Source organism: Gymnoscopelus braueri (assembly GCF_963280865.1).
Source record: "Gymnoscopelus braueri genome assembly, chromosome: 24".
Taxonomy (NCBI): Eukaryota; Metazoa; Chordata; class Actinopteri; order Myctophiformes; family Myctophidae; genus Gymnoscopelus; species Gymnoscopelus braueri.
In genome coordinates, this window is record NC_137626.1 from 15,306,648 (window position 1) to 15,320,307 (window position 13,660).

A 13,660-nucleotide genomic window follows, 5' to 3' on the forward strand; every position below is an offset into this window, starting at 1 on the left:
AAAATGCATGGACTATTTTTGAGTGGAACCATAAAATGGCCGCCACTGCTACTATGCCCTATACGGTGCCCAATCCTCGATGCTGTATTCATGTCTGATCCCTCCTTTTATCACCAAATAAAATGAAATCAATCCTCCTGGTTGGTCGGTCCCCCTGTGCCAACTCATGTCAAAAACACAGTGGAAATGGCTCCTGCCAGGCATTATGTTAATGCTTTATGCCCTACCCACTGAGCTGCCCAGGGTGCCGTGCCATGTGTTTGCATGTTTACATAACGCCTGCGTGTCTCAAACAGAAGACACCTGCTGCTGCATGCTGCCAGCCTCCCTGGCTGATTATTAACCCATTAAAACCGGGAACGCATGTCTGTGTAACCACTTTACTTTATACTTTGGGGCTATTCAAAAATAGCATATATACAAGCTCATAGTGGAGCTTGTAGATCTGCTATTTTTGAAAAAATCGTGAAAATGTGTGCAAATCTTTTAATATATATATATATATATATATATTCTTTTTTTTATAAAAGCGAAAATGTTTTACTTAAGTCTTCCCTGGAACAACATATTTTGAGATGGGGGTCCGCGGCCAAATACAGTGTGTGTGTGTGTGTGTGTCCTCTTAAGGGGAACTCCTTAACAGCTATGAATCAGAGCTAGCTTATAATTTTGGGTGGTCCTTGACATGAAACAGTTTGAGAACCACTGATTATAGCAACATAGGTTTTTTTCAAAAAACTGTTAGGGTTTAGAAGACATTTTGTAGAATCCCCCAGAAGCAAAGATTTTTGTTACAAATGAAAAAAAACATATTCAAAGATTTGCAAATGATTTTTCAAACAGATCTACAAACTCATAGCGCGGCAAAATACTGAACCAATGAAAAGCATTAAAAAAGAGCTTCTGACAAAACCAGCTAACTCCATTGGATCCTCAAACTTTCTGCTAAAGTCCACCAAAGGGGGGTGGTTAGCTGGTCTTGCTCCACCCCCTTTTGACCTCCAACCTCATTGTGAGCTTGGAGGTCCATTCAGCTGTTCTTATCAATGATGAACAAAACCTCCTAACTCTGGAGTTAGCTGGTTCCTGCCGGACAGCAGAGATATCTGCTATTTTTGAATAGCCAAAGTATAAAACAATGGCTAAAGTGGTTAACGTCTAAAATGACAGTTGCTTTCCCGGTCTTAATGGGTTAAATACTTTCAACCCTTTCAATCCCTATTTTCTGCCGTTATATTTTCAAAAACATGCTTGAACACGTTGTGAGCTTGGAGACTGGCTATTTTTGCGAGATCATTGAACGACAACGTATAAAAGGGGCTTAACTGGTTGATCAGCATCCTTTGAAGGTAGTGTTTTCGAGTGGTGGTGCCTGGCGATGAATGCGACTGAGATTGAACTTGGAACGTTTCCGTGACTCACACTCGGCTGTTTTGTTTACATCCGAGTCAGATAGCTCTGTTTGAACAGATAGACGTTTGCCATTTTTAATATGTCATCTCCTTCAACCGTAATGATATGTTTAATCGGGGCGCCCGCCACTTCAACGCCTGGCTTTGTGTGTTTGTCCGTCTGTAGCACAAACACCTGCAACTAGTTGAAACACAAGCGGCCAAGCACGGGGCACCGCTTAAAAAAAGGCATATACACGCGCGCATACACACACACGCACACACACACACACACACACACACACACACACACACACACACACACACACACACACACACACACACACACACACACACACACACACACACACACACACACACACACACACACACACACACACACACAGCCTGCCGTTTTGATCTTTAATTAGCAGTATTTACAACACTTGGGAGTGATTTGCTTCAAGTGGTGCTGTGAAATGAATGGAGAGGGATTGCAACATTTATTCAGAGGAACAGGTAGAGCGAACAAGGACGTAGTTTGTGTGTGTGTGCGTGTGTGCGTGCGTGCGCTCGTGCGTGTCTTGCCACACTGAGAAACGGGCTCTGTCAAAGGCACCGCTTACTTCAAATTGGGTCTGATTTCTTTCTTTCTTTTCATTTTCTTTGAACGAACTAGTAGCTGCCAACAGCTATCAATTCAGAAGAAAGAACGAAAGAACGAAATGAAATGGTACAACAAAACATAAAGGCAAATTCACCAATAATTTAAGAGGAGTCATTACTCAGTAGGTACCAGCTTTAAAAAACAAACAAACAAACATCATCATCATCATATTTGACACATGTAAGCAGTGTTATTGTTCGCACTGATATCCTTCACAATGAAGGATACTCCAAAATGGGTGAAATGAAGGCAACCTAGCGGGCCGGGCAGCTTTTTACGCTGAAATACGAATGAAGAAACTTGATGCCAGTGGTGGAAAAAAGTATTCACATTTTTTTACTTGAGTAAAAGAACCAATTCTGCAATGTAGAAATTCTCTATATACTCTGCAAAAGTAAAAGTCCGGAATTAAAAATGCACTTCAGTAAAAAAGTATTAGTATCAAAATGTACTTAAAGTACCAACAGTAGAAAGTACCCATTATGCAAAATGTCCCATTTCACAAGTTTTCAAATGTATAAATTGTATACAAATCTTTTTAAAAAATTGCAAATCTACAAGCTCACAATGCGTCGCATTGTGGGTTTGTAGATCGAAATGTATATAGGGCTGAAGTGGTTAAAGTGTGTTTTGTAACAATAATCAAAATCTACAAATGAACTAGTATCTACAGTTTTCTAAAAATTGTAGTGGAGTAAAAAGTACAATATTTGCCTCTGAGATGTAGTGGAGTAGAAGTAAAAGTGTTGCAAATTGGAAATACTCCACTAAAGTAGAAAATATCTCAAAATTGTACTTAAGTACGGTACTTGAGTAAATGTACTTGGTTACTTTACACCACTGGCTATCAAAATGGGTGAAATGAGCCTGAGCGGGCAGCTTTTTACGTTGACTCCTGAATGCAGAAGCTTAATGCCCTACGGTCTTCAATTCGATTTGTGTTCATTTTGGATGACAGCCAATATGTTAGAAGTAGGGGTGTGCCGATACACTAATTTCACCAAACGATACGATACGATATTTGGCTCACAACTTCGATACGATTTCGATACGATACGATACGCACTTTTTTTATTATGAAAAATATATGGGGGAGAAAAAAAGCAAATGCAAACAAATAATTCTGTTTTTGCATTATTCAGATATGCGAACTTGTAGCTTTTCAGCTACAATAGCCGTTTTGAATCAAAATAGGGCAATAGTGTGATACCTGACCCGAAAAAAAAACATGTTGTCACCCTTTTCACCTCGGGGCTGTTTGCATGCCTGATTATTATTATTGTAAAAAAAAAAAAAAAAAAAAAAAAAAAAGTTTTTTTTTTTTTTTGAAAACGATATTTTTTTTTTCTCAAAACGATACATATCGTCACGAAAACGTATCGCGATATATCGCGGGACGATAGCACTTAAGGTAAGCTGGGAGTGGTGCTGCCATCGAAACTCTCAGGTAATTTGATTTGACCTCGCGTCGGACCTACCTTGTGTTCTTCCACTTGGTGTTTGACATCCTCCAGGTCAGGACCCAATGGCTGAGCCCCCATCCGCTTGATCCGCCCCTCCGTCACATCCAGCCAATCGGTGAGCTGCTTCAGCTGCTGGTGTTGCAGGTCCATAAGGACCTCGTGTAGTCTGGTGGGGGGAGGAGAGGAAAAACACTGTGTTCACATTTAATTTAATTTAATTTAATTTAATTTAATTTAATTTTTAACCACAAGTGGTTAAAAAATGAAATAGGATTTGCTATACTCCTCGTTGTAAATGTGGTCCCTGTGTACCCGTGTAAATGATCAAAATAAGCAGACAGGAAAACTATTTTCCTCTTGCTGCGGCAGAGAAAAACAAGTTATTTTCCTGTTTACTAAAGGCACCCTGCTGGTTCCCATAGCACAGCCGTAAGGGGCCACTCTAGGTAGGCAAATGAGGTCACCCAAAACTCTAAAGCTTCGCCAAGTGGCAATGGAAAGTGTGCAAGATGGCCCAACTGTCACGAAATAAGGACTCATTTTAATTTATGTACTTCTCTGTTTGCGTTCACCGCTCCCCTGTGGAACGTACAAATGGCTTTAGTTTTTGTTTTTGGTACTTTGACACGCTCCCCCGTCGCACTAACCTTGTTTTTTAGCAAGATGCAACAGCCGACAAGCCTTGAGTCGGGCCGAGCAGACACATTAGAGGCACAAAATTGCCAAATTTGATTTCATATCACTGCCTTCTGGACAGAAATATAGGACTTTACAATGGAAGAGTTGTGTCCACCATTGCCGCATTAACCACATGAACCCTAATGTCCTTATTCTCAACATGTCATGAGAGAAACATTTGCTGAAAATAGCTCACAACGCGTCACAATTTACGCTTTAGGCATTTAGCAGACACTCTTAACCCAGAGCGAATCACAGTAAGCAAGGTAAACACGAGGTAATACATCAAATCCATAGGAATAGTAATCTATAATCAAATGTAAAACCAAGAAAGTCAGAGCTAAACTAATCATCAGTCTAAACAGTATAATATAAAAAAAATCTATAATCTGTACATTGAAGTTATACACACTATAGGATGCCAGGTCTACAAGTGACCTGGCATCTGTCTGCGTAACATGCTATAACAATGTTACGCGTTGTGAGCGCAGATATAAGCAGGATCGTCTTATGCAGAAATCATGGTCTGAGGGAGGACTGCAGCAGCTGACCGTGAAAAGTGGAAGCACTCTGTGAAGGCCTTATGTGCCACGAGGCACGAAGTGGAGAAGTAACAGATCTAAGCAGGAGCCTTAAAGTGCTTTGAAGATGAGCAGTAAAATCTTAACCCGTTTAGACCAGGACATTTATTTATTTATTTGGCTATTAAAAGAAATAGCAAATATACAGTACAAGCTGATAGCGTGGCACCGAGTGCCGCACTATGAGCTTGTAGATCTGCTATTTTTTTTACATTCGTGAAAGGTTGTGCAAATATACTGAATATATATAATTTTTTAAAGCAAACATTTGTAACTCAAATCTTTGCTTCTGGGGGTTTCTACAAATGTCTACTAAATCCTAACAGTTTTCTGAAAAAATGTCTATGTCAGTGGTCCTCAAACTTTTTCATGTCAAGGACCCCCCCCCCCCCCCCCCAACAAAAATGATGTATGTATTTGGCCGCGGACCCCCATCTCAAAACATTTTGTTCCGGGGACCTCCCAAAAGCAAAGATTTTAGTACATTCTTTTTTGCATATATATATTCAAAGATTTGCACACATTTTCACAATAAAAAAAATATGCAGATCTACAAGCTATGAGCTTGTATATCTGCTATTTTTGAATAGCCCAAAGAAATCTAAAATGACACAGATGCGTTCCCGGCTTTAATGGGTTAAAATCAATTCTAAAACCCTCAGGTAACCAGTGAAGGGCGGCTATAGCGAGGACTGGTGTAATGTGCTCACTGTGTGTGTCAAAATCCTGGCAGCAGCGTTTTTGTATCAGTTGCAGTCTTTTGAATTTCTCGCTTGCTGAATCTGATACCCGAATAAAGTGCGTTGCAACAATCAAGTCGTTTTCGACATCTGCGGCAATAAGGAAAAAGCCTGACTTTTGCAAGTTGTCTCGTCTGGGCAAATCAGGATTGAACTACTACTAGTCACCTGGGTGTCAAAGAATGGGGAGGCTAGGCTTCAACTAGCCTGGGATCAATACCATTTTCAGGGTTTCTGATCCGTTCAGAGCGGAAATAACTTTACGTCATCGGGCGTAAAAAACCCCCCAAAAAAATAAACAAGAGTAGCACACTGCGCCCAACAGCGGCTGGCACTAACCCTGTAGTATTAAGACAGACAGAATAGAGGATTTGTTTGTTTTGTTTTGGGGAAATGAAGCGTATGTATTCATAAAAACGCCATTTATCTTTGTCACTTTGAGTAGGAGATAAAGAACTATGTGCAAGCTGTTGTGGGCTGTTCCTGTCATTATGGGGACTGGAGACGAGACTATGGACCCAAAGAGATCCACCATGGGACGGATAGCAGATGTTTGTACAGTTTGTGTATTGATGCTGAGGCTCCAAAGTTATCGTGCCAAAGAAGTGTGTGTGTGTGTGTGTGTGTGTGTGTGTGTGTGTGTGTGTGTGTGTGTGTGTGTGTGTGTGTGTGTGTGTGTGTGTGTGTGTGTCTGTGTGTGTGTGTGCGCGCGCGTATGTGCGTGCGTATGTGCATGCGTGCAACTATGCAGCCTCTTTTAGTAAGTGGAATGTACCGGAAACATCTAGAACAGTGGTTCTCAAACTTGCTCATTTCAAGGACCCCCCAAATTAACACATATTAGCCCGCGGACCCCCATTTGAAAACATATGCCAGGGACCCCCATAAGAGCTACAGCTCTACAGCTATAGCATTGATTCTCAACCATTTTAATTTCAAGGACCCCCAGCATTTGATATGCATTAGACCATGGACCCAAATGAGATGTAACCGTTACTTTCATTTTGACAGCAACGCTACTGATGTGCGAGTGTGTGTGTGTGTGTGTGTGTGTGTGTGTGTGTGTGTGTGTGTGTGTGTGTGTGTGTGTGTGTGTGTGTGTGTGTGAGTGTGTGTGAGTGCAAAACACTCTCACTCCCCCCAAATCCATCCGAAGAAGTCACCTGTTTGCCGTCTTGGGAGTGAGTGCGTGCGTGCGTGTACCTGCTCTGTCTCTCCATGCTGGCCACGCGGAGGTGCTCCCAGCGGGAGTTGAGGAGGTTCATCTGCTCCCTCACCTCCGTCTCCTCCTCCTCGCTCAGCTGGCCCTCCACCAGAAGGGCAGAGCCGGCCCGGAGGACCCGCCCCACACTGCCCTGGTGAGAGGTCAGCTCCACCATGTAGCCCTGAACACACACACACACACACACACACACACACACACACACACTACAGTTCTTACCGATTTTTGGGATTTTTTTTTAACTATAGGCCTAGCGCCGGAAAAAAAGCAGATCTACAAGCTCACAACGCGTTGCGCTGCAACGCGTTGTGAGCTTGTAGATCGGCTATTTTCCGGTGCACGTCACAAGCGCACAACTTTAAGTATAATTCAGGCATTACTCTGTCTCTAGTCCCTGAACCTAACTTCCGAACACGAATCCGAACCTAATAGTAGACGTATCTCTAAAAATATTTTTTTCATAAAACAACACCTTTTCTCGTGAGGACATTGTGAGGAATGGTCCTCACATCTATTTATCATATTCTACTATACTTACAGTATAAGGGACATTTGGTATATAGTATTTAAACACAATTGATGCCATAATAAGCCATGCTTTTTGTTTAGGATTGAACATGTCAGCTTTGAGCATACACAGCTTTACTTACCAATAACTCCGGACAACAAAGACAGTCTTGCCACCCTACATAATTGCATTACCGACATAAAAAAATTGATGTCTAACAACTTCCTTCAGCTGAACGAGAACAAATCAGAGGTTCTGGTGTTCGGCGCCCCCCTCGCCAGAGCCCAGATTGAAGACAACCTCGGCCCACTAGTTCCAAACCTCAAAGCCACAGTTAGAAACCTGGGTGTCACCTTTGACCCAGACCTCAACTTCCAACAGCACGTTAAAAAGGTCGTTCAATCATCATTCTATCACCTTAGAAATATAGCAAAAATTAAATCATTCCTGTCCATTGCCGACCTAGAAAAAGTTGTTCATGCCTTCATCTTCTCGCGGTTAGACTACTGTAATTCTCTCTACACCTGCCTCTCCAAAAAATCCATCCACAGCCTTCAGCTGGTTCAAAATGCTGCGGCCCGTCTCTTAACTGGTAAATTTTTTTTTTGATCATATCACACCCATTCTAGCATCCCTCCATTGGCTCCCAGTTGAATTTAGAATTAATTACAAAATCTTACTCACTACTCATAAGGCCAGGCTAGGTCTTGCCCCAGTCTATATCTTGGACCTACTCCCCCCATATGTGCCTACACGTAGTCTGAGATCTTCTAACCAAGCACTCCTGGTCATTCCAAATGGTCTGTTAAATGCAAAAGGTTGCATGGCCTTCGCTTTCAGAGCCCCTACCCTTTGGAATGCCCTGCCCCTAGAGATCAGGCTCACAGAGTCTGTCCCCCGGTTTAAATCCCTCCTTAAAACCCACTTCTATAGATTAGCTTTTAATGCCCAGCCCTAGTCTAGTTCATGTGCATCTCTGCTTTGTTTTCTGCATTGTTTTACATTGTTTTTGTTTTGTGTACTTTTTCTTTTGCTGTTTTCTTTGTAAAGCACTTTGTAACCCAGTTTTGAGAGGTGCTATATAAATAAAGTTTTATTATTATTATTATTATTATTATTATGTCTGATAAACTTAAAGGGATAGTTCACCCCATGGGGACTTAAATTCATGGATATTTTTATTGTTTTTGTCGCATTCCTAAGCCAATAATTTGATGACCAGTGGACCGGTAGGCAGCGGTTCTGGTAGGAGACACAAAGGAGACTCTTTGTGTCTCCTATCAGAACCGCTGCCGCTCATCAAATTATTGGCTTAGGAATGCGGGGGAAAAAAATACATCCATGAATTCAAGTCTCAATGGGTTGACAATAGAAAAAAATGTCACTTTGGTGGTGAACTATCCCTTTAAACTTAGACCTGATTTATACTTAGCCGCGAGTCGTAGAGTGTCGTAGTGTCACGTAGCAGATCTCACAAGCTTACGAGAGAAATAACCAACAAGGTCTACGCAAACAAGCCCAAAAGAAGCGACTAGGCCACACGAGCACTCTAAACATAATGGCTATTTGAAAACAGCCGTTGTACAAGCTCACAACTGTACAGAGTTGTGAGATTGTAGATCTGAAAAAATCTGCTATGGGGGCGCTTTTATATGGGGGGGGGGGGGGGGGGGTGGACAAGTACATATTAATTTGGGGGTCCTTGACATGAAAATGTTTGAGGACCACTGCTTTAAATAGACATTTAGGAAACAAGACGTAAGAAGTAAGCAATTTCACTTTAGAAACAAGCCCCCCCCCCAAAAAAAACGCAACCTGTATTTACATACATAATATGTACAAGCGACTACACAGAGAAACAAGCCCAAAGTAAGCGACTACACAGAGAAACAAGCCCAAAGTAAGCGACTACACAGAGAAACAAGCCCAAAGTAAGCGACTACACAGAGAAACAAGCCCAAAGTAAGCGACTACACAGAGAAACAAGCCCAAAGTCCTACACAGAGAAACAAGCCCAAAGTAAGCGACTACACAGAGAAACAAGCCCAAAGTCGCTTACAAGAACCAGACAGACCTCATGTGTGTGGAACTGTTCCTTGACCTCCTCCACATGATGGGAGATAGGAGGCTGAGCCTGGAGACCGTCTTCTGCTGACAACAGCCACGTCAACACCTGAGAACACACACGCACACGCACACACGCACACGCACACGCATGCACACAAACGCATACGCGCACACACACACACACACACACACGCGCGCACACAAGCACAAGCACAAAAGCACACGTTATGAGTACATGCACTGATGGAAGAAGTACTCACATTTTTTTATGTATTTTTTAAGTAAAAGTATCAATTCCCTACTGTAGAAAACAGTCTGTTCGGTATTAAAAATGTACCTGAGTAAAAGTAAAAAAGTAGTGATATCGAAATGTAGAAACTAGAAAGTACTCATTAGGTAGAATGTCCCATTTCAGTTTTCTACGGAAAATCGGAAATACTCCAGTAAAGAAAAAAATACCTCAAAATCGTACTTAAGTACAGTGCTTGAGTAGATATACTTAGTTACTTCACTCCACTGAGTACATGCACACTGAGCGCGATTATAACGAGGCGATTAAGCAAACGTAATAAAAAAAAAATCCGAAACGAGGCCGATTTGTCAGCGTGAAAGCAGAAAAACAGAAACAGGAGAAAGTCTTCATCTTTGATTTAGCAGGCGCTGCAGTTTCCTGGGGAGTTTGTTCCAGATTACAAGGATAGCATTAAAAACCTGAATGTTCTCCTTCTAAATGTTTAGTTTTGATCATTTGCAGGGAGACCTGCAAAAGACACCGGTTACGGTTGGTCTGTCTACTGAGGATTTTGCATAGACAAGTGTTTTCCAAATTCTGCTGAGATATTTTGTCCTTTCATCCTTGATTATATTCTTAAAGGTGATAGCATATTGGCTGACTTTGTAATTGTCTTAACCCATTACGACCGGGAACCATCTGTGTAACCACTTTAACCATTATGTTATGCTTTAGCTATTAAAAAAATAGCAGATATACAAGCTCATAGCGCGGCTACGAGCTTGTAGATCTGCTATTTTTGAAAAATCGTGAAAATGTGTGCACATATTTCAATATATATATATATATGTGTAAAGGGAAACCTTTTGACTCAAATCTTTGCTTCTGTGGGTCCCTATTACAACATATTTTCAGATGGGGGTCCGTGGCCAAATACATATCATTTTGGGGGTCCTTGATATGAAAAAGTGTGAGAACCACTGATATAGAAACATGATTTAGAAGACATTTGTAGAATCCCCAGAAGCAAAGATTTGAGTTAAAAAAAAATGCTTAAAATATATACATATATTTTCAAAAATAGCCAAATAAATCTTAAAATGACACAGATGAGTTCCTGGTCTAAATGGGTTAATGTGGCTGTTGAAATTCAGCTCAGAGTCCATGACTACAGCGACATTTCAGGCTTGGGTAACATTACCGACTGAAGCCGAGCACAGACTTAATTTTTATTTATTTTTTTATCCCTTTATCTCCCCAATTTAGTCGTTATGCCAAATAATTTGGTTGTGCCATCTGCAGTGGATATCTTAAATAAGAACATTTTGAAATCCCACCCAATCCCTACAACCCATCATCACTGTTGCTGTTATGGGAATGCATTTAATATTGTATTTTATAGCATTTGTGTATCGTATTAGTTGTGTTTTTATTGTTTGTATACTGGATACCAGCGCGCCATTTCTATTTCATGTAAAATTTTACGGGCAATAAAGTTTTCTTTCTTTCTAATTCTTCCCCACACACGTGTGTGTTGTCTCTGCTGTTGTATTCTACTGACTCACCTGCCAGTGAAAAAAAAAGGAAAAAAAACCTGTAGTTCCGGGTGTGTGGGTTCCGTTTTTTCAGCGCCGCTTTGTTTTGGTTCCCCTTGTTAGCATTTAAATGCTAACTCGAGTATAACTACTAGTTTAGTCTCGCCAGTCGCTGCGAGTTGGAATAAAGGGTTGATATACCAAACAAACTATTTCTATAAGCTAAACTACGCCGCATCAAGGTTTTTTTCGGGTTGGCCCTAAAATGAAAATGCCTTTGATCGCGGGGAATTATTTTAGGGTGATGCACAGGCACCCGTGGTTTCCGGCTTGTGCCGAAATTGGTATTGATCCCAGGCTAGGCTGCACCACACAGTGGATTCGAACCCCCAGCCTCCACGGTGGTGGGCATACGCACTTTACCGCTGCAGCACCCGAGAGCCTGAGCACTGGCTTTTAATCGCTCTTCCTTGGCTAAGTTCAAAAAACAATTACTTCAGTTTTCGTCTTTGTTTAATTGAAGGACCTTCTGGTCGCATCCAATCATTGATTTGTTCATTGCACTCAGTGCTCGTATATTAGACCATCTGGTGATATGGTTATGTAAATGTGTATGTCGTCTAGCGTGATTATGATAACATATGGTAACAAGCTCAATCTCCATAATCATCCACCTTATTATCATCATCGTCACCTCATCCTCATTGTCAATAACCTTTGTTTTCATCGTGGTATCATCAGTATGTTGTGTAAGTATGAAACCTTGTATCTCCATGATATTTCAACTTTTTTATGATGAAATTAATGCCCGACTTCGTCATACTACAGCGTCACACGAAAGTAGCAAAAATAGCCGATCTGCAAGCGCACAACTATGCGACGCGTTTTGAGCTTGTATATCGGCTGTTTTCGCTATATTTGAAACAATTTGAATCTTAGAGTGAAAGTGGTTAATTTTGTCTGTGGCTTTTGTAAACATTGAACCAATGAAAAGTATTAATTAAGAGCTTAAATAATAGGATTCAAATAAATAAATTCAAATTCAAAAATAGCAAAAGTAGCAGATCTACAAGCTCAAAACGCGTCGCTTCCCGTCGCGTTTTGAGCTTGCAGATCTGCTACTTTTGATGCTTTCGTGTGACACTGTAGTGCGATCAATTAGGGCGTTAATTTATGAAAAACACAAAAAAGATCGAATATCATGGAGATAAGAGGTTTCCGCCACGACAGCAACGATCACGTGGATCTTACCTCCTCCAGAGACGCCTGGTAACTCTCCAGACTGGTGGAGCCAGGCATCAGAGGACTCAGACCCCGCTGGAGCTCCTCATGACTGGGGCTCAGGAACTGGTGGAGAGAGGGATGGATGGATGAATGGGTGTAGATGAGGTTAAGGCATTCGACACAAGAGACACGGATGGATGATGATGGACAGACGACAGAGAGAGGGAGAGAGAAGGAGAGAGGCAGGGAGGGGATCATAGACACACAGGTGCATGGAGGAAAGGATGACATTGTGGGACGGATGAAAGAGTGAACAAAACGGACAGGGGGGAGAGGGGGATTGGAAGAAGGAGAAAGGAAGGGCGGTTGGGCCGGAGGTTGGAGGGGAATGGAGAGAGACAACAGAGAGAGAGAGAGAGAGAGAGAGAGAGAGAGAAAGAGAAAGGGAAGACAAGAATAGGAGTTGTGGGTTAACACACAGTGACAGCGGAGGGACAGAGAGAGAAAAGAGGAGCAGGGTATGAAAAAAAAGGAGAGAGAGAGCGTATTGAAAGAGGAGAAGATAAGCATGGAAGAGAGGAGAGGTCTGTTAGTGTCAGGCTATTACTGCTGCTGACAAGCCGTTCTGGCCCTTGTCCAACCTTAACATCTCTCTCTCTCTCTCCCCCTCTCTCTCTCTCTCCCTCTCTCTCTCTCTGCAAATGGTCCATTATGGTTCTTCTGTACTTGATGCCTGTTAGCGCCGCACAGCTATCGCTCATTGACAGCCGACGGGCACGTTTTGTTTGCGGCGTGTTCATCGGCGACGACGGGACGTCGGACGGCCGCACTAAAAGCGTGAAAATGATATTTGATCTCAAACTGCGGTACGTTGTCGGACAGGAAAACGGCTCCTCTGCCCTGTTTGTAGGTCTTTTGACTTGTGTTTGTCGAGAGTTGTGTAATTTGGGGGCTCGTCCGCTCATGTTCTATGAAAGGACTTTATTCATTGTTTATAGAGGGAGAGACGTTGGTTTCTCTATAGATAAACGACATCGTATGGCTGCATATCGTTGCTGTCGGGTGGAAACCGAATGTCCGAAACGTTCCGTTTTTATTATTATAAAAAAAAATAGCAAAACTAGCAGATCTACAAGTTCACTGTAGATTATGTGAACTTGTAGATCAGCTATTTTCACTCCTTTTGTGTGAAACTTTCTTGTACGACAATTAGAGCATTAATCTGCTGGGAAAAAAACAGTTAAAATATGGATATAAGATGTTTCTGCCCCACAGCAAAGATAATTATAACAAGTCGGAATTTATACTTGTATGTGATGCTGTAGTATGATCAAATAGGGCGTTGATTTTTT

General features: G+C 41.8%; 1 protein-coding gene across 1 annotated transcript in view; it reads right to left on the bottom strand.

Annotated features, from left to right (window-relative positions):
- Positions 1-13,660, bottom strand: part of dmd (dystrophin) — a 500,806-nt gene that overhangs the window by 283,539 nt on the left and 203,607 nt on the right. Inside the window, exons 11-14 of the mRNA XM_080421894.1 lie at positions 12,336-12,431; positions 9,325-9,423; positions 6,724-6,905; positions 3,537-3,687 (exon numbers count right to left, since the gene is read on the bottom strand). Of these exons, the coding sequence (XP_080278020.1) occupies positions 3,537-3,687; positions 6,724-6,905; positions 9,325-9,423; positions 12,336-12,431 (528 nt within the window). The remainder of the gene's footprint in view (positions 1-3,536; positions 3,688-6,723; positions 6,906-9,324; positions 9,424-12,335; positions 12,432-13,660) is intronic.